The sequence below is a fragment of the Petromyzon marinus genome, chromosome 36, assembly GCF_048934315.1.
Source record: "Petromyzon marinus isolate PM22_M1 ecotype Great Lakes invasive population chromosome 36, UKy_Petmar_22M1.pri1.0, whole genome shotgun sequence".
Lineage (NCBI taxonomy): Eukaryota > Metazoa > Chordata > Hyperoartia > Petromyzontiformes > Petromyzontidae > Petromyzon > Petromyzon marinus.
Genome location: NC_133702.1, coordinates 10,485,448 through 10,509,669, shown reverse-complemented (window position 1 = coordinate 10,509,669; position 24,222 = coordinate 10,485,448). Strand labels below are relative to the sequence as shown.

The 24,222-nt window shown below is 55.0% G+C and overlaps 1 protein-coding gene across 4 annotated transcripts in view; it reads right to left on the bottom strand.

The window, feature by feature from the left end:
* COL7A1 (collagen type VII alpha 1 chain) overlaps positions 1 to 24,222 on the bottom strand; it is a 131,036-nt gene that overhangs the window by 90,957 nt on the left and 15,857 nt on the right. For 3 of the 4 annotated variants that reach the window (XM_076072111.1, XM_076072112.1, XM_076072110.1), the window contains exons 5-22: positions 23,823 to 23,982; positions 22,732 to 22,825; positions 21,893 to 22,144; positions 20,843 to 20,959; positions 16,852 to 17,007; positions 13,292 to 13,408; positions 12,657 to 12,803; positions 11,399 to 11,518; positions 9,608 to 9,769; positions 7,930 to 8,049; positions 6,628 to 6,774; positions 5,840 to 5,977; positions 5,500 to 5,646; positions 4,045 to 4,164; positions 2,580 to 2,735; positions 1,450 to 1,589; positions 625 to 748; positions 179 to 322 (exon numbers count right to left, since the gene is read on the bottom strand). In XM_076072111.1, the coding sequence (XP_075928226.1) occupies positions 179 to 322; positions 625 to 748; positions 1,450 to 1,589; positions 2,580 to 2,735; positions 4,045 to 4,164; positions 5,500 to 5,646; positions 5,840 to 5,977; positions 6,628 to 6,774; positions 7,930 to 8,049; positions 9,608 to 9,769; positions 11,399 to 11,518; positions 12,657 to 12,803; positions 13,292 to 13,408; positions 16,852 to 17,007; positions 20,843 to 20,959; positions 21,893 to 22,144; positions 22,732 to 22,825; positions 23,823 to 23,982 (2,561 nt within the window). The remainder of the gene's footprint in view (positions 1 to 178; positions 323 to 624; positions 749 to 1,449; positions 1,590 to 2,579; positions 2,736 to 4,044; positions 4,165 to 5,499; positions 5,647 to 5,839; positions 5,978 to 6,627; positions 6,775 to 7,929; positions 8,050 to 9,607; positions 9,770 to 11,398; positions 11,519 to 12,656; positions 12,804 to 13,291; positions 13,409 to 16,851; positions 17,008 to 20,842; positions 20,960 to 21,892; positions 22,145 to 22,731; positions 22,826 to 23,822; positions 23,983 to 24,222) is intronic. The other variant, XM_076072113.1, reaches the window with a different exon arrangement.

Genomic DNA, 24,222 nt, shown 5'->3' with positions numbered 1-24,222 from the left:
ATTAGCCGCGGCCGGGAATTGAACTCTGGTGGCTGGGTTCATGGGCACAGTGCACTAACCGCTGCAGCACCACTCCCTATGCACATACGCACGCACGCATGCACTTGTATTCCCCTACGTACAATACAGTGTCCCCGACCCTTGACCCCGGAGCCGTGCGTCTGCTGCACGCGGTTACCAGCGGCACGGGCGTGCCACGCGGGGGCCGACACGTTGTCCTGGGAGCGGCCGTCCGTGACGACGATGAGAAGGTTGGGGGTGTCTGGGCGCATCCCGGCGTCGCGGAGGAATATGGTGGACAGCGCAAACTCGATCGCCCGGCCTGCACGCTCACAAGTGCCGAGACGCAGCGAGTGAACACCGTGAGCGAGCGCCTGTTAAGGTGAGGAGCACAGACGGCACGTGGCCTTGGTGGCTCAATGGTAGAGCGGGCGGCTCGCAATCGGAAGGTTGCGAGTTGACATCCTGGTTGCGGGTTGACTCATCGGTGTGACCACGGGGAGGCTCGTTGAGCTGCTGCAGCAGCGTGTGTGTGTGTGCTCGCTAACAGCACTCGCTAACAGCACTCGCTCCAACAGTCTGTTGAGGCTATTTGTGTGCATGTGTGCGTGCGTGTGTGCGTACCGGTGCGTGTGTTGCCCCCCATGTAGGGCAGGCTGCGGATGGCCTGCAGCAGCAGCTCGCGGTCACGGTACTCGTTCAGCAAGAACTCCTTGCGTGGGTCGGTGCTGTACTGCACCACCGCCACCTGCACACGGCGCGATCGCGCGATGATCGGTGACGCCGGCCCGAGCGTTTTGCTGCTCGCCGCAGAGGTTCGTGGTGCGGTGAGCCCAGCGGCCTTCCTGATAAATACTGCGATGCGTACGTGAACCAAGAACATACCCGCCGTCTACTGCGCATTGACAGGCAAACTGATATTTTAATTCTCAAGCTGGAATTTCGGCAGATTGAGGGCAGAACTAAAATGGAACATGACACTTTATTTTTTGTGCAGTCATTCGTGACCGGGCTCAATCCATCAACTCTGATTTAATCACGGGCGGGTGCCTGGATGCGAACCCAGCATCTCAGCTGTGCGAGCTCGGCGCTCTGACCACCGAGCCCCCCGGCCACCGTCCGGCCACCGTGCGTCTTCCTTGAAGTCGTTCTGACAGCCACCAAAGCCGTCGTGGGGTTGGCTGGGTCATAAGGCCGTGGAGCTGGGCATCTTTGTTTAATTTTAAATTTTACCAGCTAAGGCCCACTGAGCTGTATAGCTCTTTTTAAGAAGCGACCTGGCTATGACAAATGATAACTCAACGAAGTCGGCTTATCACGTTGAAATTTATAGCGGCCAAATACTCTAAATGCGCGATGTTGAATCTAAATGTGGAGGGAAAAACCAGAGGGCCCGGAGAAAAATCCACGTGACCACGGGGAGAGAGAGAGAGAGAGACATGCAAACACCTGCGTGGTGTCGGGCCCGATGGTGGGGAAGGAGGAGGCGATGCGATGGAGGAACTGTCGCACGAGGGCAAAGTTCTCCAGGCCGATGCTTGTGGAGCCATCGATGAGGAACACAATATCTCCCCGGGCCTTGCTACAAACTGCCAAGATGGCAGCGGGCACAGAAGGAGGGGAGGGGGTGGCACGAGGTAGAATTGGCACAGCTGTCAACCCATACGGTTTACCCTGTATCCTTGTACAGGGAATTTTAGTTTTCAGGTCCACGCGGCGTACAGCCGTTTCAATGAGGGCAAATAAAAGGCAATTTTTTGTCTATTTGTTTGTGTTTCTCCCTTGTGATGAGACTTTGTAGGATGAACGTTGGGATTTATAAGGGCACGTGGTGACCAATAAGGTCTGAATTGGTCTGTAATAAGGTAGGCAGTGATAAGGGGTTGACAGGTATGTATTGGACAAAGCAAAACGAAAATGAGACCAAAACATGAAAATAAAAGACTCTTTGTCAGGAGGCTCGTGCATGATTTTTTGTTTATTTAGTTTGTTTACTCAGGAAAGCCTCAATGATTCTCAACATTTTCAGGAGGGTCCTGCAATTTTTCTCTGTGGGGGATGATGATTGCTGTGTGTCTCCCAATTAAGTAGTTTCCATCTAATTTTTTAAATTTGGACCGTGGCACTGGCATGCAATGGTCTACTGTTCATTGAAGTCACAGCATCTGTAATGTCCATCATGAAGCAGGTTCATATTTTTCGGAGATTACACCCGTGGTATAATTGGTTTATTAACATGTGCAGCATTATCCAGGGTGGCTGGCTGGATTCGAACCGTGACTCACTGCATTAACCGGTGAACATGCTACCACTGGGCAATGTCACTGCCCCGTTAGCATCGCAATGTTTTAAGTGGTGTTGTCACCAGTCCACCGGACCTGAGGCACTCAAGAGCTCCCTCTCGTGGAGTTCCTCCTGTCAGTAAGACATTGCAGGGCTGCACCTGTACCTTAGACCGGACGCTGGACGTCGAAACGTTTAGGGCGGCACCTTTGCGTCAGGTGATAGGGGAGGGGGGCGCGAGCGGTGAGCGATGAGCGGTGAGAGACGAGGGAGTCGGAGGAGAGAGAGCCACTCACCGACGAGGTGGGTGAGCGACGCGGGCTGCCCCTCTCCCGTGGTGTGCATGGGGGTGAGCTTGAAGAGGTAGGAGCGACCCATCTGCAAATTGGCGACGTTGAACGACGTCTGCTCGGGGCGCAGGGTCACAAACTGCTCCCTGGTTTGCTCCGGCGCTGCGGAGCGAGGGCACAAGCACAGTGTAACGACGCATGGATTGTACGGGGAGCATGCCCCCGACTTCACAGCCCAGAGGTACCCACCAGTACCCCCCGGTGCGCGTGTTACACGTAATCCTGCACGTTGCTCCCTCAACAACGAGCGAATCGCCTCGACTCGTGTCTGGGCGAAGTTCACGAAAATGCTCCGGCGTGATCTCGTCAGATCTCGGACGCTAAATGAAACTATAAAAACTAGACTATTTTTTTATTTTACCAAGTAAGGCCCACTGAGCTATGTGGCTCTTTTTCAGAAGGGCATAAATGATAACTCAACAAAGCGGCTTATCGTGTGGAAATAAATTGCAGCCAAATACTCCAGATGCACGTTTAGAGTAAAAATCCACGCCACCACGGGGAGAACATGAAAACCCCGAATATGCAGTGGTCAGGGTCGGGATCGAGCCCACAACCTCCTGTATACCAGGTGAGGTAGTTAACTTCACGCCACCGTGGTGCCCACAGTTGCGAGACGAAGGAAGGGCGACCACCGTGTTCCGGCGCTGCGATGTGGGCAGGACAGAAGACGATGCAGCAAAATCCCACGTGGTCCTGCATTGTCCCCAAACGTCTATGCTCCTCACCTTCACTGACACGCAGTGACCGGCGCAATGAGGTATGGTCACATGACCCCCACGACCGGAAACCTACATTTCCACAACCGATAGCACCATCACCAACGGCACCGCCTCTCTACACATTCAAGCACTCGGCTCTCTCTGTCGTTTAGTAGCCTTCATCAATCCGCTGCTGGAGGAAGGCCTCCCCATGACATGGGGGTCATTTAACCATACTTCACTACATTCGTCAGGGCAGGTTGGTGAAAAAATTGTGGGGAGCAAGCACCGATTCTGATATCACTCGCCACTGATGTTAGCCGTGGCTGGGAATCAATTGTAGCCCGGTCGCTGAGCTAGTAGTGCACCGCGCTAGCCAATGTCCCACCTCTCACCTCTACAAGCGATCACAATAGCCGACAAGAAAACCCATCATCCAGATAAGGGCGTGCAGGCCAAAAATCAAGCGCACATCGTCCAACCAAGAGAGTTGATGGAGAATTCAAAAGCTCAACGGGAAGTCCCAGCATGCTTTGCAGGTCAAGATGATATCACACAGCAGGTTATGGCCCCCAGCTTAAAATCTGACAATGTCACCCAGCAACAGAAGCAGTAGCAGGACAGCACAGTAACTCTACAGCAGTGCCATCGTTATTCATATTCATCGGCACGGCACAGCCCAGTGCCGCTCCTCTTCCAGTTTCCCTCACCAGACGCCGATTGCCAGGTGAGCACGTATCCTGTTGCCGCGGCGACACGGTCCCACACGAGCTGCAGCTTCCCGTCGGTGTAACCCCCGACACGAAATCCCTGGGTCTCGTCACGTCCTTCTGGGGCCACGGGGGCGTGAGTGGGGGTCGGGAATGGGGTACACAGGGTGGCAGGGGCACTGGTGACATGTGGGTACGCCTTTTCTGGTGGCATGATAAGTGTACGCCTTTTTTCATGAGTTAGCAGAGTGTTTCATTTTTTCCGCATAATTTCAATCTTATTAATGACCACAAAATTTGCACGGCCCTTAAAATGCTTTTTGTGTCGTGCTCGTTGTCCTTGCCCAGCACCTCTGATTATCTGATTTGCACGGTTAGCTACGGAGCGCAACTCGAAGTACAGATCTATTGCGACAACGCAATGCGGCTTTGTTTCGTGACCAACGTCTCTGTGATGATCCACTGACCGATATCTTCCATCGCGAATGTCGAGTTAGAGGCGTGAGCCTCCAAAGAGGGTATTAGCCTGCCAAAAGGGGGCCATGTTGCTACGCGGCTTTCCCAACTTGTTGCCTTGGCGATGCCAATGAGTTGGTGTGCGCTGGCAGCCCACTCGGGGCCAACTTCCAACTGCGCCTGTCTCTGACTTTAGCCCATCCTCCGCTGGTGTCCAACCCGTCTCCGTGCAACCAGCCTGTGATGTGGTCAAGCCGTGCCTGTGGGTGCCCTCTGTGCATCCGTACAAAGAGGACGCTAGGAGACATCTCGATTGCCCTCCGGACTATGCGGTGGTAAATCTGGAACCTTGCCATGCGGGGAGGGGGGCGGTCCTGAAATACCAAACTTTTTTTAATAGGGCCCTACATTCATAATAAATAAACACATTAAATGGCAGTTCTCTGGTAAATATCAATAAAATACCAATTCTCAAGGGTTTCAAGGGGGGGGCAATCACCCCCATGGCACCCCACCTCCCCTTAGCAACCGTCACTATGACTACGAGTGCAGAGGGTGACGGCCGACTCCGCGGTACCACCTCCACTCGGTCTCCTTGATTCATGAAATGTGTCAGATGTGAGGTAGTCGCTGTCCCAGGGGACTTACATAACAACAGGCTTGCTCGGCACCGTGTACATTATTTGATGTTGCGGTTTTGTTTGGGTACATTCTCTCCTCGCCCCCCCCCCCCCTTTTCAGTCATCTCCCCCACCCCTAAGAATACCACGTTCACAATCATTGCCAAACCCATCTTCCCTTTCTTCTGCCCGGTAGACACCTGGCCTAGGGCTTGTCGTCTGTAGAACATCTGTACCCCCTCCCCCCATCGCTCATGCTCTGCACTGGACTCTTGTTTAATACAATTTTTCTGTTATAATCAGATTTGACCCAGGACGGTATTGTGGGACACTCCTCCTCCTCCTCCTCCCCCGCCACTACCGCCGACCGCTGCCTCACCGGTCTGCGCCGAGACGGTCTTGCGGGGCCCCTCCTGGTTGCCCTGCAGCGCCGACACCTCGAGCAGGTAGGCGGCGTCCGTCTGGAGACCCGTGACCAGGTGCGATGTGGATTCAGGAGACACCGTCTGGCTGCCCTGTCCGCCGCCTTCGCCGCGACGGGGGGGGGGGGGGGGGGGGGGGCGGCGTGGGCGTGACCGCGCGCATGAGCGGGCGCGGAGAAAACCCCGGCAAACAAAAAAAAACGCCGTGACCGTCAGCCACGGCGATGGCGGCGTTAGTTGAACAAGCGCGGCGGAGTGAGCGTGGGGAGAGGTCGCCGAATCGGCGGATCGCCGTACCGCTCGCGAGCCGCCAGTAGACGCGGTACGCAGTGGCGCCGGGGACACCGCTCCAGGCGAGCCTCACGCTGGAGCTACCGACCTTCACCACCTGCAGGTCTCCCACGGGCCCCACCAGCTGGGGCTCCACCGCCCCGCCTGCGCGCAACAAGGACACGAGACGCCACCCCGCCGTGTGGCCTTCCAGAGACTGCTGGCGAGCACACGCGCAAGCGAGGGGTTGCTCACCGAGGAGCTGAGTCAACCATGCTCAAGCGCGCACACACACACACGCTTTCACAAAAAAGACGTACGAAATATGCACACATACGCACACGTACTAAATTACATGCAGATATACAAAGACAAAGATTTCCTCGTGCAGGCTCCACAGACTCTTGAGCCAAGTTTTGTTGGTGAGCGTCTATTAAGGCTGTCAGGGTAGTAGTGTGGCCTGTACCATGCCTGGCTGCCTTTGTCTCTCCAGTGCTGATGTTTACATACAGCACCAGGTACGCATTTATGGTTAAGCCAATCAGGACCGGGACGACTTCCGCCCATGGCCAACACCAGTGATAATTATCTGAACCGGTCCTGGGCCTCTCCTGGGTCGACTCAGCCTCAAATGGGTACTTGGTGCAGCGTATAAACATCAGCATTGGGGAGACAAAGGTTGCCGGGCGTGGTGCTGGCCACCGATCCCCTCGTGTGCCAAGCTGGCCTTAATCGGTGCTCGATAATAGCACTTGCCCCAACAGTCTGTTAAGGCTATAGGGGGGATCCTTGTCTTTGTATGAGCGGTGTCTCACCAGTTGACTGCTGCAGCGTGGACTGAGGCCCCTCCACATCGTTGTAGATGGGTCTGATGGACACCTGGTACTCCGTATTCCAAGCAAGCCCCTCCACCCTGTATGTGCTGATGGTTTTGTCCAGAAACTCGGGATTGGGCATGGGATCTGGAAGAAACCATTACACAGAATGGGGAGGGGATTTAGTAGGAGTTGAGCAGTTGCACAATTTTGGACGCACATTTCACATGCTACAAATACGTGTTAATTCATAAAACCGTACTGTGGCTTTTTTTATTTGGCCAGACTACGTCAACCAATTTGGAGTGGAAAATGCCATCAAAAGTAATAAGAGACTGGTATAAGTCAAAGTCAGCGCTAAGAATCCAGATACCTGAGTTTGATTGCCGGCCACAGCTAACACCAGTGGCTAGTGATATTTGATCCAATCCTGGGCACCTCCACTTACCAACCTACACTGCAATCATGGTAAAGTATGGTGAACTAAATGGGAGGACTTCAATAAGCGAAAGTGAAAAATCCACGTGATTGGTTGTTTTTGGGCAGTGATAGGGGACTGAGCTGAGACTGTCTATTCTGAGTCTCTGGGTCTCTATATTAGTCTGTGGGTCTCTATATGAGTCTATGGATCTCTATGTGTCTGTGGTTCTCTATGCGAGTCAATGGATCTCTATGTGAGTCTAAGGATCTCTATGTGAGTCTACATGTCTCTATGTGAGTCTATGGACCTTTATGTGAGTCTACGGGTTTATACGTGAGTCTATGGATCACTATGTGAGTCTATGGATCTCTACGTAAGTCTCTATGGATCTCTATGTGAATCTATGGGTCTGTATGTGGCGAAATGTTAACTACCTCGCCTGGTATACAGAAGGATGTGGGTTCGATCCCAACCCTGATGCCTGTCAAGGTTGTGTGGATTTTTCTCTGGGTCCTATGGTTTTTCCCTCCACATGTAGAAACGTGCATTTATAGTTTATGTGAGCCTATGCTGGGGCTAAGCCCATCAGCACACAACACTTAGGACCCTGGTATAATCATGCTTGGTCAGCGGTGCTGGCACAGTTTCACTCACCTCTAAAGAGTCACCTGGCCATCTCTCAGTCATATTTTTTATCCATTAGAACTTGAATTTCGCCCAATTAAGTGCAGAACGGAATATAGAACGTGACAGTTTATTTGAAGTCGTTGGGAGTCTAGGCCAAGACCGTCGACTCACAGCCGCTAGAGAACCCGGTTTAATCACTGCGCCACACCGGCGTGCTGGCGTGGGAGTCGTTGGCATGTGGGTGCTCGCCGTACCGGAGCGCAGCCCCCACGTGAGCTTGTACTCGGTGGCCCTCGCCAGCGGCGTCCACGTCACGGTGATGGACGACGAGTCGACCGAGACCACGCGGAAGTCCTGCACCGTCGTCAGGTCGCCTAGCGGGGAGACGCGGGGGAGACGCGGGGGAGACGCGGGGGAGACACGGGGGAGACACGGGGGAGACGAGGGGGAGACGCCGGGGAGAAGCGGGGGAGACGCGGGGGAGACACGTGGGAAACACGGGGGAGACACGGAGACATGGGGGAGACGCGGGGGAGACACGGGGGAGACACGGGGGAGACACGGGGGAGACACGGGGGAGACACGCGGTACGATTACAGCGTCTACGCGCTGCACAGAAATGAGTGGCAAGGTTTATTTTTGATATCGAGAGAAAGAGGAATTGGGTCATAGGCAGAGTAGAAGTGGAAGTTCCTGAACCTGGACGTGAATAGCACCATGGAGTCAACAGCGATGACGGCTGGGAGAAGCAGAGGAGAATGCAAGACCTCCCAAGGAAACGAGAGGAGAGAGGTAGGAGACTGCGTGCACAGGAGTAGAGTGAGGTGAGAGGGGAGATGTAGGAGAGATCGTAGAGCGGAGTAGAATAAGATGAGAGGGGAGATGATGGCAGGGGCAGTGGATGGCACAGAGTCCACTTCCCGCTGCCACGCCGTTTCCCACCCGCGTTGTTGCTCGCGTGCCGAACCTCGGGGCTCGGGGAAAAGCCTTCACTTGTAAGCGTGGAACAAGCAAATAAATAAATAGCAGCGCCCACAAAGCGGGCGGCTCACGTGTGAACGATTATCCGCACGGCAGCGTGCATTTAGAGAGGATTCGGTCTGCGATACCGACCCCACCGGAGACCTCGAAGGGCAACTTTGATCACGTGATACGTGCAGCAGGCAGAGCTCCGCATGGATGGCACCGCTGTTTTTACGAGATGTAGCGAGCGGGGGGCTAAATGTCTCCACAGTCTGGAAATAAGGGGGTGGAAGGTTGCAGCTCGCCGAAGTGTTTGTCGGGTCGAGGCCGTGTTGTCATTCTGCACAATGTCCGACGTTTTGCTCCACGTGCTGGGAGCTTCTTCAGGAACTGAGCCGAATGAAGAAGCTCCCCGAGGGACTCGGAGGTGGGGAGCGGGCAAAACTTCGGACATCGTGCCGACGTTGGAGAGCCTTGCGGCATGCCCACGACCGCGGAAACCCACGCGGGGGTGAGGCGGAGAGGAGTGGAGTATGCGTAGGTGGAGCCAGAAGCCAGGGCTCAGGCATCCAAGTGCGTAGGTTTATTTGTGTGCCAGCATGTCCAGGTACATGTGTGTGAGAGTATGTGTAAATATATGACAATCTGCGAGTGATTTAGTATAGCGGTTAGTGTACTGCGATCTGAGTTTGGGTTACGCCCGTGACCCAACGCCAATGATGATTATCTAAATCGGTCCTGGGCCTCCGCTAGGTTGACTCAGCTTCAAAATAGTACTTGGGGCAGTGTGAAAACATCGCCACTGGAAAGACAAAGGCGGCCGGGCGAGGTGCTGGCTAACCACCCCTTCGTGTGCCGTGCCGGCCTTCATAGGTGCTGCTCGCGAACAGCACTCGCCCCCAAAAGTCTGTTAAGGCTACACGGTGGGGGGGATCTTTGTGTGTGTGCCCACGTGCGCCCTCTCCTCACCGGCCGTGCGTGCTGCCACGGAGATGCCGGGCCCCTGCGTCTCCTGGAAGAGGGCGTAGAGGGTGATGACGTACTCCGTACCCGGCACCAGCCCCGTCGCCAGGAACCTGTCCACGGCGCCACCCAGAGTCATCTGCTCCAGGCGGTCTCTCCCGGTGATGTCTGTCGCAACCGGGGGAGGGGAACCGACGCGGCCAATGAGAAGCAGAGAATGCTTTTGGCACAGACAAAAGATCTCACGTTTTTCGTTTATTCAAATCGAGATATAAACTCGGAGACGGCTGGGCCACTTGGGGGGTTAGGGACACCGAGTCACTACTGCTCAAGTAGTCCTGGGTTGGGCTCCATTCACCAGGGAAGGTGATGTCTGGTCTCGCTTGCTCTTAAGGTTTGATAATTTCCTGTGTGGTATCGATAGTTCAATGTTAATGTGTCATTTTATTGGGGGACTACTGTGTGGTGTTATCTTAGCGTGGTTTGGCACTGTTTCGTTATCGTTTTTGCTGCCTTGCCCAGTCTTGATAAATCGGACTCATGTAATAATTGTATTTATCATTTATTTATTTATTTGTTCTCTATTTTGAACTCCTATCGTGTTGTTGTATTGTTTGCCGACTGCAACTCGCTGACCCGTCCATACTGAGAGATCTGTGAAAAAATAACTTCATAGCTTATTGGATTCCTGCTGCAGCCTATGGATCTCTATGTGCATCTATGGATCTCTATGTGAGTCTATGGATCTCTATGTGAGTCTATGGGTCTTTATGTGGCGAGATGTTAACTACCTCGCCTGGTATACAGAAGGTCGTGAATTCTGACAAGGCTAATACAGCCAGCTGGGCTGGCGAGTCAGAGCTCAAAGAGCCGTTGAGGCCCCTGGGTATGAATCCAGGCAGTTGCCTATGATTAGGTCCTGTGATCAAAGTGTAGTGAGCCGAGCTGATGGTCTCAGCCCGGTCACCAATGACTGCACACACACACACAACAACAAAAACCCTCCATCGCATTAAATGTGTTCCTGCATTTAAGAGAAACCACGCACACGCATAGATTTCGTGATGCTTTCCAACACACGGCCTGTCCCCGGAAAGTGTTTAAAACTAGCGACAGTATAATTTTCCCCGTACCCCCCCACCCTAGCCGCCCTGCCTCTACCCCCTTGCCTTCGTCAGAAAGTGAGCCTCCTTTCCACATCGACACACTCCCCCTTGAGGGAGCGGCACCCAACCCAGAAGGGCGCCATCTACAGATCCCCCTGTTTCCCCCCCCCCGCCCCGTGTGCATGCGTTCTCCGTCATCATTGTCGTTGTCGCTTGCAATGGGTTCAATTTAAAAAACAAACAAATTAAAACTAGCGACAGTAACGGTAGCACGCACGAAGCTGTGACGTGCGTAGGCCAGGCGGGGATCATAGGGCCAGGGTAGCGGCTCTGCCGGCAGGCCTGAGACGCGGGACGAGGGCCCTTTTAGCACTGGCTCGTGGCTCCGGGATATAATGTGGTACGCGCCTCGAAGCACAACAACTTTTGACTGAAGTTTTTTTCACATTGGTTCATCTGCCCCATCCCCCAACTCCTGTTACAGGCAGATGGGCAGACAGTGCTCAATGCGTACAAGCCTTTTTACCTTAGTCGGGAAACGTCCGTGAAACAAATTATGATCAACGTTGACAATCCACCTCCCATCTCGCTTTTTCAACTCCAACAACACTCCCGCGTCAACGAAGTGACCACTGGCAGCGCCCGTGATCACGTGACCCACCCCCCCCCCTCCCCCCCGTGCTCGCCGTACCGGAGGAAGGCGCCCATGTGAGCCGGTAGCCGGTCGCTCCCGGCAGGACGCTCCAGTTGACCTGGATGGCGCTGCCAGACTCCGCAGACGCTCGAAGGTTCTGGACCGAGCTAGCAGTCACTTTCGAGGCGGAAGATGGGGGGGGGTGGGGGTGGAAGGCAAAAGGTCACAAGCGTGGCTCCTCCGCGCGCACCACAGCGGCGGCCCTGCGCTCGGTGCGGGGAAGGGCGTCCGCAAGGTCCTGTTGACTCGAGGCTAACCACTGTTGCGTTTCGGTTTACCTTACGGGATGCTGCTGTGGCGTTATCGGTTAGCACACCGTGCGTATGTATGTATGTACATATGGAAGGGGGGCGGGGGAGGAGCAGCTTAGCGGCTAGCGCACTGCGCTCTGAGCCCAGTAACCCGAGTTCAATTCATGCTCACGGCCAACACCAGTGACGATTATCTGAACTGATTCCGGGCCTCCCCTAGGACGACTCCACCTCAAATGAGAACCTGATGCTGTGAGTAAAAACATCGCCACTGGGGAGACAAAGGCGGCCAGGCGTGGTGCTGGCCACCCGCCCCCTCGTGTGCCGTGCCGGTCTTCAATAGGTGCTACTCGCTAACAGCACTTGCCCCAACAGTCTGTTACGGTTATTTGTGGGTTCTTTGTTTGTTTCTTGGTGCGGTGCCACAAGCGTGCGCATGTGTGCGGTGCCGGAGGCCTGGGCGTGTGCTGTACCGTATGCGTGTGTGCGTGTGCTGTGCCGTACGTGTGTGTGTGTGCGGTGCCGTACGTGTGTGTGTGTGTGTGCGGTGCCGTACGTGGGTGTGTGTGTGTGGTGCCGTACGTGTGTGTGTGTGTGCGGTGCCGTACGTGGGTGTGTGTGTGTGTGGTGCCATACGTGTGTGTGTGTGTGTGGTGCCGTACGTGTGTGTGTGTGCGTGCGGTGCCGTACGTGTGTATGTGTGTGTGCGGTGCCGTACGTGTGTGTGTGTGTGTGTGGTGCCGTACGTGTGTGTGTGTGTGTGCGGTGCTGTACGTGTGTGTGCGTGTGTGTGTGGTGCCGTACGCGTGTGTGTGTGTGTGTGCGGTGCCGTACGTGTGTGTGTGTGTGTGTGCGGTGCCGTACGTGTGTGTGTGTGTGTGTGCTGTACCGTACGTGTGTGTGTGTGTGTGTGCTGTACCGTACGTGTGTGTGTGTGTGTGTGCTGTACCGTACGTGTGTGTGTGCGGTGCCCTACGTGTGTGTGTGTGTGTGTGGTGCCGTACGTGTGCGCGTGCGGGCGGTCGTCGTGGGACCCTCGACGGAGCCGTACACGGGGTTGACCAACACCTCGTAGTCCGTGGCGGCCTGCAGGCCCTGCAGCTGGTAGAAGCCGTAGGACTCCCCCAGGCTCAGGCTCTGCGGGTCACCGCCTGCCACCAGCAATCACCAGCACGGGCGCACGCCACACAATCGGCTCAAGTCCGGCATATCTCTCATGATCTACCCGCGTGGCTACTCCGCCGACTCCAGGCTACCAGAAACCCGATAAATATTCGCGGAGATATTTAATCTCCGGTTACAAAGCAAATGTACGCATGTTTGTACGTACGTTGAACTTCTTTCGCACCGTACGTGCTGCATTTGCAGCACCTCGGATTAGCGCGATTGGCTATGTACGGTGCGAAAGAAGTTCATCATACATACAACCATGCTAATCGGAGGTGCGTGAAATGAACAATCGAGCCCGCAGCCAACAACTAGGCGGAAAGAAAACGAGTCGAACGTCGTCAAGTATGATCGTGACGCCGAATCGCTGAACCTCTTGCGTAGGGAATGGGGGGATCCCACTCATTACAAGCCCACTCATAATCTTCCCGGGTCTCCCTTGACGAGGCGTGTGCGGAGGTGAGCGGCCGACCTGCCGGGGCCCAGGTGAGGCGGTATCCGGTGGCGCCCTTGACGAGGCTCCACGCCACGCGCACCGCATCTGTCGTCACGTTCTGCAGCAGCAGCTGGCGCACGGTCTGAGGCTTCACTGCACACGCCAGGGGGAGAGCGAGGGGCAGCGGCGGTGGTGGTGTCGGGGGTGGTGGTTGGTGGTGGTGGTGGCGGCGGCAGTAACGGTCACGGTCGTAGTTGTGGTCATGTTGGTCATCCATAAAAGATCTAATGCAAAACACCTCTATTACGGATGATATTGGTCGCGAAAGCCTACGTGTTAAAAATTTTGGTCATGTCGGCGACAGTGGTGGCGATGGCGTTCATGGTGGCAGTGGTGGTGATGGTGGTGATAATGGTGGGGTAGGTTCGGTCGCGGTGAACGTGATGGTGATACGGCGGTGGCACCGACGATGGTGGTAGTGGTGATATGAGTGGAGGCGGTGGTGGTCGTGGTGTTGTTGGTGGTGTTGTTAGTGGTGGTGGTCGTGGTATTGGTGTTGGTCATGGTGTTGTTAGTGATGGTGGTCGTGGTATTTGTGGCGGTGGTCGTGGTATTGTTGGTGGTGTTGTTGGTGGTGGTAGTGGTGTTGGTGGTGGTGGTAGTCGTGGTGTTGGTGGTGTTGTTGTTGGTAGTCGTGGTATTATTGGTGTTGGTGGTCGTGGTGTTGTTGGTGGTGGTCATGGTGTTGTTGGTCGTGGTGTTGTTGGTGGTCGTGGTGCTGTTGGTTGTGGTGTTGTTGGTGGTGGTCGTGGTGTTGTTGGTCGTGGTGTTGTTGGTGGTGGTCGTGGTGTTGTTGGTGGTGGTCACAGTGTTGTTGGTTGTGGTAGTTGTTGTTGGCGGTGGTGATGGTTGTGTTGTTGGCGATGGTGGTGGTGGAGATGGTGGCTGTGTTATTGGCGGTGGTAGTCGTGTTGATGTTGTTGTCGGTGGTAGTCGTGGTGCTGGCCAGCACAAGGGAAGCAGAAGTGGTGCCAGAGGAGGGAACACAGTGGAGCCCCGTGTCTAGACGGTTGCCGGAGTCGGCTTCTGTGGCTGTGTTTGGAATTCTTCTCCTTTAATGTAAAGTGACCTTGCAGCCGCACCCACCGCAGCAGACTTCCATGCGTGGAACCCATTATTTTTCACGCCAACTGCAGGAGCCCACCCACCTCACGACCGCGCGGGGATTCGAGATTAAAGGTTACATGACCTGTAAAATATTCCATTGTGCTGGCTTGCGCATGCGTACGCGCGTGCGTGCGTGAAATCACTCATGAGCCGCCGTTGCGGCCGTGTTTTACAACGCCGCCGTCTTATTGAGCGGCGCGAAGACGGCTGATGATTTATTTCGGACTCTCTCTGCGCGAAGACCCCCGGGCGGCGCGCGGGACCGCCCTGCGCGTGGCCAGATTAGGGTTCTTGTAGGCCCCTAGGCACTTCTGTTTCGTAGTCCTTCAGTGACAACTCTCTAGAGTTGGCACTGCTGCTACCCCATGTCACTACCACCACTGTGACTCCATCAGTAATAACTCTATAGAGTTGTCACTGCTGCTGTCCCATGTCACTTCCCCCACTGTGACTCCATCAGTGACAACTCTCTAGAGTTGGTGTTGCTGCTGCCCCTTCTCACTACCTCCACTGTGACTGCTTCAGTGTCAACTCTCTAGAGTTGTTACTGCTGCTGCCCCATGTCACTACCACCACTGTCACTCCTTCAGTGTCAACTCTCTAGAGTTGTTAGTGCTGCTGCCCCGTGTCACTACCTCCACTATCACTCTGTCAGTGACAACTCTCTAGAGTTGGTGCTGCTGCTGCCCCATGTCACTACCGCCGCTGTCACTCCGTCAGTGACAACTCTCTAGAGTTGGTGCTGCTGCTGCTGCCCCATGTCACTACCACCACTGTCACTGCTTCAGTGATAACTCTCTAGAGTTGGTGCTGCTGCTGCCCCTTCTCACTACCTCCACTGTCACTCCGTCAGTGACAACTCTCTAGAGTTGACGCTGCCGCTACCCCATGTCAGTACCTCCACTATCACTCTGTCAGTGATAACTCTCTAGAGTTGTCACTGCTGCTGCTGCCCCATGTCACTACCACCACTGTCACTGCTTCAGTGATAACTCTCTAGAGTTGGTGCTGCTGCTGCCCCATGTCACTACCGCCGCTGTTACTCGCTTGATTGTGCGACAAACACCATTTGAAGATGATATTTGTTAGTTTTGCAACGAAAAAAATCTCGAAAAGTTCATCTCACGACTCTGCCTCTTTGAATACACACTGTGCCTATCCTTGCTATATAAAAAATATATATTAGTTCAAGAAGATGTCTTGGTTTTTTTTTATCATACAAACATAAAATCATGGTAAAAACATTTCGTAGGCCCTTTAGTTTTTGTAGGCCCTAGGCACAGTAGGCACAGTGCCTACTCTGCCTAGGGGCTGCACCATTAACCGATACAGAAAGTGCAAAACGCGCGTGAATCATGCCTGTTGGATAATACGGCCCTGGATTCGGGGACACCTGCAGTCTGCATGTCGCTCAAGCCGGGCGCTATCCGCGTGATTCGCTCGCGCGCGTGTGCGTGCTCCAATTGCCGCACAAGTTTTGCGCGTTCCGTATCGGCGACTGCTTCGTCACGCCACTGCCCGTGATAGGGCCTCCAACGGAATGTGTTCCAGGCAGCCCCTCAATTTCGGCCTATTCCTCCACACTGGAAGAGGCGGGTCTTCCCACACCTTACCCCACCACATGCGGTGACCTGCTGATCAACTGGCCGTGATGCACCCGTTCGTCGAGCTGAGTGGACACCGGGGCGGGGGGAAATGTGAGCGCTTTGTTTCAGCGGCCACATCTCACGCGTCATAGGTTTTGCCGCGTGAGTCTCGTGTCACTTTGACGAGCTGTGCACAGGTCATGAAGGTCGTACGCGTTGTGTGTGTGGATAGTTCCAGAAATTATGCAACTTCGCGGTCAACATTTCAATATCGTTCTAATAATACATTCGGGGCGTCCTTTTGAAGGTAACTTATCTATAAGTGGATAGAATACATGGCTTACTAATATCATCATGGTTTGGCACATGCCAGACAATGATCGAACCATCACCATTCCAGCATCTTTAGGGGTCTCATGTGTATTACACACTGCCTGCCTGTGTGTGCGTGTATAATGTATGTTGTGCTCACCATGTATGTGGTGTGCATCACGTGCGTTGCTGTGTACGTCAGTCACGTCTTCGTGGGCGACACGTGTAGCGAGCGCATCGTGCGTGCCACATGTGTGCGTTGTCCACGCCGTGTGTGCCAAGTATTGCTCATCACATGTTACGTGTGTTGCCCGCATCACACGTAGTGCAGTCATGCATGTTGGGCATTGTGCGCGTCACGTGTGTGTGTGTGTGCATGCATGTTCCATGCATCTCTCGTGCCACGAACATCATGCGACATGCCCCACACGTCACACTCGCGCGTCCATCGCACACCGCCCGCACGGCGCGTCCGCGACACCCATGCCGTGCGTCGTCGCGCGTGTCGGGCGTGCCATGCGTGGCCCTTACGTGTCCTCCCGACGGTGGAGACCACGGGCCCCGGTCCGGTGGGCGACACGGCCTGGATGCTGAGAGCGTAGGCCGTGTCCTGCGCCAGGTCGGTCAGCGTGTGCGACGTCGCGTCGGCACCCACGATCACCTCCTGGCCCCCGCCGCCGGATCCACCTGACCCCCGGGGGTCGGGGAATGGGGAACCACCGAGGGGGGGGGGGGCAAGGGGCAGTGACGTCAGCGACGGGGATGAAAAAGGGGCGCCCTTCCCTTGGTGCTTACCTGAGGGTCACAGAGGTCAAATCGATTGCGGTCATCGCACGCGTATTTTGGTTGATGCTAATCCACGAAATCTCTTTGCCGCTGAGACTATTTCAACTTTTCCCAGAGTTGTATCCCGATCGGTGTCGCGTCTTGAGTCAGCATGTGCCTTAGAACACACGCACAAGGGTGTAAGCTTGCAAGCTTCACGGAAAGTAGGCTGGCTCCCTGAGTGAAGTGGTTCTTTTATTCTGAATGTCACATGTGCATTTGTCATCCGCGGTGTTAATAATCAAAATGCTCAAAGTAACTAGATCCAACTACAAAAGATGAATTCATGCACGCAGACGTATGGGCAGACACAGGGACAGACACAAGGGCAGAGGCAAAAGGGAGATGCACGTGTAGATGCACGGGCAGACACAGAGCGGATACAAGGATAGAAACACAGGCAGATGCATGGACAGACGCACGGGCAGACGCAAGGGCAGACGCACGGGCAGACGCACGCACAGACGCATGCACAGACGCATGGTCAGGCGCAAGGGCAGACCCACAGGCAGACGCAAGGGCAGACGCACAGGCAAACACACAGGCAGGCAGACGGGCAGACGCACGCGCAGACACATGGTCAGACGCAAGGGCAGACGCACGCACAAAGACACAGATGCAACGTACGCCTACAAACGTAGGAACAAAGCAACAGCAGCCACAGCAGCCAACATCATTCACCGCTAAGTGGAGGTGACATCACCTGGTCGTCTGTATTGGGTTAGTCAGAACTTCACAAATGCCCACGCACACACACACACACGTGAACATGCGCTCACACAATGGGTGCTCGAGTGCGGCAGACACGGCACTGTCTGACCGAGAGCCCGGCCCAGCACCCGGCACGAGCCACCACTGCCGCTGGCAGGGATCCATCACGGTCACCCATTTCATCTAATAATAGTCGCGATAGCCGTCAGCCATGATCTATCTACTGCTGTATGACGATCTACCCCCCAAGCCATCACCATCTCTTACGGCTCTGCGATGCAATCGTCCATCCAACACGAGCTTATTTCATCGTTCAACCTCCATGGCGGACATTCTATCTGCCACCTCTCCTTTGGCTGTCACCAGTCGATGTGTCACCTCTCCTTTGGCTGTCACCAGTCGATGTATTCCTCTTCCTGTCTCTCAGTGGAAATTCAAGGATGCATCGCCCCATTCTTCTGTGCACACTTTTCATCCTTTTATCCATTTTCTATTTCAATGACCAGATTTTAGTTTGTGTATTACCTGCAATGACGTCCAATAAAATACGTCGTGTGTTTATCCAAGAAAGCTTCACTGAATCTCAAGACTCCTTTTTAAAGAGGGTTCTGCATTGAGATTTCTGGCCCAATTATCTAGAATTAATATTTAGCATGTGGCAGGAAAAACAGAATATCTGGAGAGAATCCACTCATACGGACAATAACTGAACACTCCACACAGATAGATTCACGCATCCATTGCTGTACTGCCATCTCCGTGCCACCTCCAGCCCAAGTCTAACAACATCTGGGACTCCCAGTCCCAGGCAGTCTCCCATCCAAGCACCAACCCGGCTCAACCCCGCTTTAGTTTCTGTGATCTGACAGGATGGGGCTCATACGTACGAGTGAATAAAACTCATGCAACCGCCATGTCCTTGCCAGCAGGTTTTTGGGACTCTCATGCATCTCAGCCTGAACCACCAATTATCTTTGCCTGCAAGAGCACCGGATGATTCACAGCTGCGCTTCCACCGTGCTGGGCCGCATTCCCGCAGTGCCAGGTGGTCACTGTCCACATTCTGGCCACATCTTTACTTGCTTCCACTGTCCTCATCTGCTCCGTGGGATTTCCTCCCCCCCACTCCTCCTCCACCCGGTGCTGCCGTCACCGCTGCCACCGCCGCGAAGGAAAAACTCGGCAGGGTCCTAATGGAGGCCAGGCCTGGGCCAGAAACTCTCACACGAGACAGGTCAACCAGGGACACACATCTTGCGGGCGGCGTCGCCAACTCGGCCAGATGAAAGAGAGAGAGAGAGACGCTCGATCCCGCGATGGCGAGCAACACTGGGCCGCCGAAGTCTAGGATCAATCTTTGGGCTGATCGTTACGGACCGGTGGGACCAGACCTCACCGGAGAAAACACGATCATAAAAACCCGCATGTGCCCCGACGATTTGATCGGCGTGGTGTTTAGAGTTTTGCACGAGATGAAGTGCAGTTTCGCACAGGCGGCTGCGCGGATCTGGAAGTAAACAAGCCGACGGGCGTGTGCACTGCCCCCCTTGCCCCCACCACCTCCCATGCTGGTGTAGGACTTGTCTCTAAAGGCCCCCACTGAGCTCTAAAGATTCGGTTCAGAAGCGACCTGGCTATCACAAATGAAAGCCCAACGAAGTGGCTTATCACGTGGAATATTCATAGCAGCCAAATACTCTAAACGCACGCTGATTCTAAATGTGGATAGAAAAAACCGGAGGACTCGGATGAAAATCCACGCGACCATGGAGAAGACATGCGAACTCCACATATACAAGGCGTCACGGGTAGGATCGAACCCACGACCTCCTGCATACCAGGCGAGGTAGTTGAAATCTCGGCACTTTGGCACCCCAAAGGTTGGACTAACATTGCACTCATCGGTAACGCGATGTGTTTTTATTTTTGTCGATTTCATCTCCCATTTGTCTTGTTTCACAGTCGTTTGAAAAACCTTTAAACCCGCGGCACACCACCACGAGAAAGTCAAGGACGTAATAATGCGCGGAGGATTAGAAAGGAGTGAAAAAGCAGCAGGGATTCCGGTACGGAAGTCCCCAAGACGGATAAAGATAGTGGCATGGCTCAAGATGAGCGGCAGGAAGAGAGGAGGAGGAGCGCTGGTGCGGGAAGGGGAGGAGGAGGAGAGGAAGAAGGAATGACCAGTGTCGAGATGTCGGGGATGAGACGGTGGTGATCTTGATGATGATGAGATGGGAGGAGGGAAGAGAGGGAGAGGAGGATATGAAGGAGCGAGAAGAACTGAGATGCACGGAGGTGCAGCATCTGTTGACACCCGGGGACGGGCGGGGGAGAGGGAAAGAACCTCGAGTGTAGCTTTGTGGTTCTGCTGCCTCTTTGTCACGGCGTTAATCGCACTGTGCTCTCACGACCCCACTCTGCGTTGCCTCTCGCTGTTGTCCCCACTCTGCGTTGCCTCTCGCTGTTGTCGTTTGTACCGTTCGGTTCACTCCGTCAGGCAAAAGGTAAAACGAGTGTACAATGTGCACGTGGTTTGTAAATAATGAATAATAATAATATATCCATTAGTATTGTCACACGCATAATTGTATACCGTAAATAACATCTCAATTGGGTCGCCACACGCCGGGTGAGGCAGGCTGCGGCCGCCTGACAACACGGACAGGGAAGGGAGAAGGGATGAGGTGGAAGAGTTGGGAGTGTGAGGGAGTGTGAGTGATGAGCTGGGAGTGTGAGTGATGAGCTGGGAGTGTGAGTGATGAGCTGGGAGTGTGAGTGATGAGGTGGGAGTGTGAGTGATGAGCTGGGAGTGTGAGTGATGAGCTGGGAGTGTGAGTGGTGAGGTGGGAGTGTGAGTGATGAGCTGGAAGTGTGAGGGAGTGTGAGTGATGAGCTGGGAGTGTGAGTGATGAGCTGGGAGTGTGAGGGAGTGTGAGTGATGAGCTGGGAGTGATGAGCTGGGGGTGCGAGCGAGTGTGGCCACCGTGTACGCTGTAGAGGAGGCGGTAGGAGAGGACTTTCCCCTGGGGGCCGTCCCACGTGACCCTGAGCGTGTGCAGGCCCTCGTCCAGCACGCGGAACCGAGACACGAGCGGGAGGCCTGCACGTCGCAGGGAGACAAAGACAAAGGACCCCCGTGTAGCATGCAAAACGGTGGGGCAAGTGCATTTAGCGAGCACGTGCACCTGTGAAGGCCGGCACGGTAGTGGGTGGCCAACACCACGCCCGGCCACCTTTGTCTCCAAAGTGGTGATGTTTACACACCGCACCAGGTACTCATTTGAGGCTGAGTCGAACGAGGAAAAGGCTCATGACCGGTTCAGATAATCGTCACTGGTGTTGGCTGTGAGCGGTAATCAAACTAGGGTCGCCGGGTTCGTGGCACCGCTACGCTACACACACACAATACACACACACACTACATACACACAATATCCACACTACATACACACACACAAGCAGGGCTAGACACATGCGGAGTAGGTGCGTGCAGATGTGCGAGCACGCGACCGCGCGTGCCGGGACACGTCTGACCGTCCCCGTCGCCTCGCCGGTGAACTTGTCTGGCCGCATTTTTATTTCCATTCTCCAAAAACGCCGGGCGGCTGAGTCGGAGGCGCGAGCGTGGGATCACGGGGTCATGCAGCGAGCGGAGCGCACGCACCGTGAGTCCGCGCAATGCCGGGGCGGCTCAACAAAAGCCCGTTATTTCCATGAAGACCACATCTAGCCCGACGCCAGCCTCGAATGTATAATGTTAACTGTGAGCGAGTGAGTGACCGACTGAGCGAGTGATCGAGCGGGCCAGCGTCCGAGTGAGTTAAGCAGGTGAGTGAATGAGGAGTGCGAGCAAGTGAGCGAGCGGGCAAGCGAGCGAGCGAGTCGGCGAGGGAGCGAGTGAGCGGGGGAGCGAGTGGCGAGCAATAGGCTGAGCGAGTGTGCGAGACGGTGAACGACTGAGCGAGCGAGTCGGCGAGGGAGCGAGTGAGCGGGGGAGCGATCGAACGGCCGAGCCAGCGAGCAATCTTCTCACCGGGGTCGGGTGGACGTGAGCCGAACAACACATTGCTGTCGCCCGTGGGCCCCTCGTCCACCTCCTCGTCGCCGTCGTTGTCGCCCTCCTCAGGCGCCCCCGTGGGGCCCCCGCTCGCTCGCTCGCAGATCCGCAGGGCGATGCGCGGGAGCGCGGTGCGCAGCGCGCGGAAGTCCTCCACGTAGAGCGAGTGGGCGTCGGGCGGGTCGGAAGCCATGCTGGCCAGCTCCGCCTTGTCAGCGTTCTTGATGCCTTGGCAAAGGGGCACGCAGACACAAAAGGTCCCCCCCCGTGAAATCCGTCGTCACAGACGGCTGGGGCGAATCCGCCCGCCGGTTTCCCCGTCCGAGACGCGGCGTTCATTGTCTGGCCACTGCTTGGCCGACCTCCCTTGCCTTTGACTGAACTCGGCGGGTGGGCGTTGGGAAAGTGCCTCTGATGTTTTCGAGTGATCTGGCTAAAACCATCGCAGCTTCCCCCTCTTTGCTCGTGTCACCATTGGCCGTTAAATCGCGATCGCTCGGAGCGGCGATGGAGCTGTTAGCGCCCCATGCTGCAAAGCTGTCGACACAATTTTGATTCCCGACTGTGGCTTACATCGGTCGTGACTATTTGAATCAGTCATGCGCCTCCCCAAGGTCCACTGAGCTTTAAATCCATACCTAGTGAGGCTTGTAAACATCATCACTCGGGAGACAAATGCAGCCGGGTGTGGCGCTGCCTACACCACCCCCTCTTGCGCCTTCATAGGTGGTCAGTAAATAGAACTTTCATAAGAGAACGTGTAAGCTACACGGGCGACCTTTGTCTGTGCGACATGCGAGTGTAAACGTACTCACCCACAGCGAAGATGATGACCCCGAGATCCTTGAGTCTCTGTGCCGGGCCGGACACTCCATCCTGAGACTTTCCATCCGTAATCACGATGGCAACCTGCCACACAGCCCCCACGGACATCTCCTTCATCCGCTCGCTGCTCACCCTCGCATTGACCTCACCCACACTCACCCTCTCCCTCACACACTCACCATCTCACTCGCCTCTCCCACACTCACACCTTACCCACACTCAACCTCCCATGCACTCACCATGCCTACCTCGTCATCTCTCGCTTGAATTAAACCGATGATGAGGTTTGTGATAATCCACGGGTTCAATACAATATCAGTACAATACCAGAACAATCTTTAACCGCAAGCAATGGCTATGGGTAGCACCACTGTACCACCATAATAATGCCCTCAAGGAAACATTCACTGAGACTATGGAGTCCACTTTTTTTTTAATGGTTCCCCCAATGTTGGCATGTTTGGCCAAATCATAACTTCGTATTCTTCTTCTTCTTCTCGCTTGTGCCATCAAACGTCGACATCCGAGCCACTCAACCAAACCGGTCATCGCCACTTCACACCAGATCATCTGTCCCTCTCGCTCCAACTTTTAGCGGTCGCAAGGGACGGTCCTCAATCAATTGCAGGGCCATTTGTCGGGCAGCTCCTCGGCCCCTTGCGGCCACAGGGGCAGCGCGCAACCCAAGACGGTGCCGCGTGCGCGAGCCACACGGCCCACAAGCCACGCAAATGGCCATTTTTCCACCGGGGAGCATATTTGATTATTTACCAGCAGTTAATTGCCAATGTTGTGGTCTGCTAGCTTCAGGAGAGAATTCGTTCGTGTGGTTTTGCTCTTCCTCCATTGGCAATTCCACCAGGTTCCGTTTGGGTGCCGATTCCTGAATGAACAGCAATGAATGGAATTGCTAGGCATGTGAATCGTTAACCAACTGCAGCTGCTGCTGCTGCTGCTGCTCGGTTCACGTAATGCGACAGGATCACGGAGCGAACGTAAAAGAAACCTCGTCTGGGACCCATGGATGGTCAAGTTATCAACAGCGATGCGTGAGGACGGACGGACGGACGGGCAATCTGACCTTGGGCACGCCGGGCCGGGTGGCGGAAGGCACGAACATGACGTCGCGGAGGAAGCGGAGGCCCTCGCCGGTGCGCGTGTTCCCGCCCTTGTAGGGCAGCGAGCGCAGAGCGGAGAGCAGCGTCGCCGCCCGCGTGTGTTCCGTGAGCGCAAACTCCGACCTGGCGCCGAGCGCGCAAAATAAGTGAAGCGATTGCGGACACGCGGTCGCAAGCACGCGCTCAGCAGCAGCAAGGGCAGAGCCAATCGGCACTCGGTGGTGGTGATGTCACCGCAGCACTTGTTCCAGGCTAGGTGCACCTTGATGTTATAATGCCAAGTGTGGAAAGCTCACTGGGTGGTTTTCACGGGACAGAGCCAGGCGTTTCATGGATTGACTAAGATGACAAAAATGCAGATGC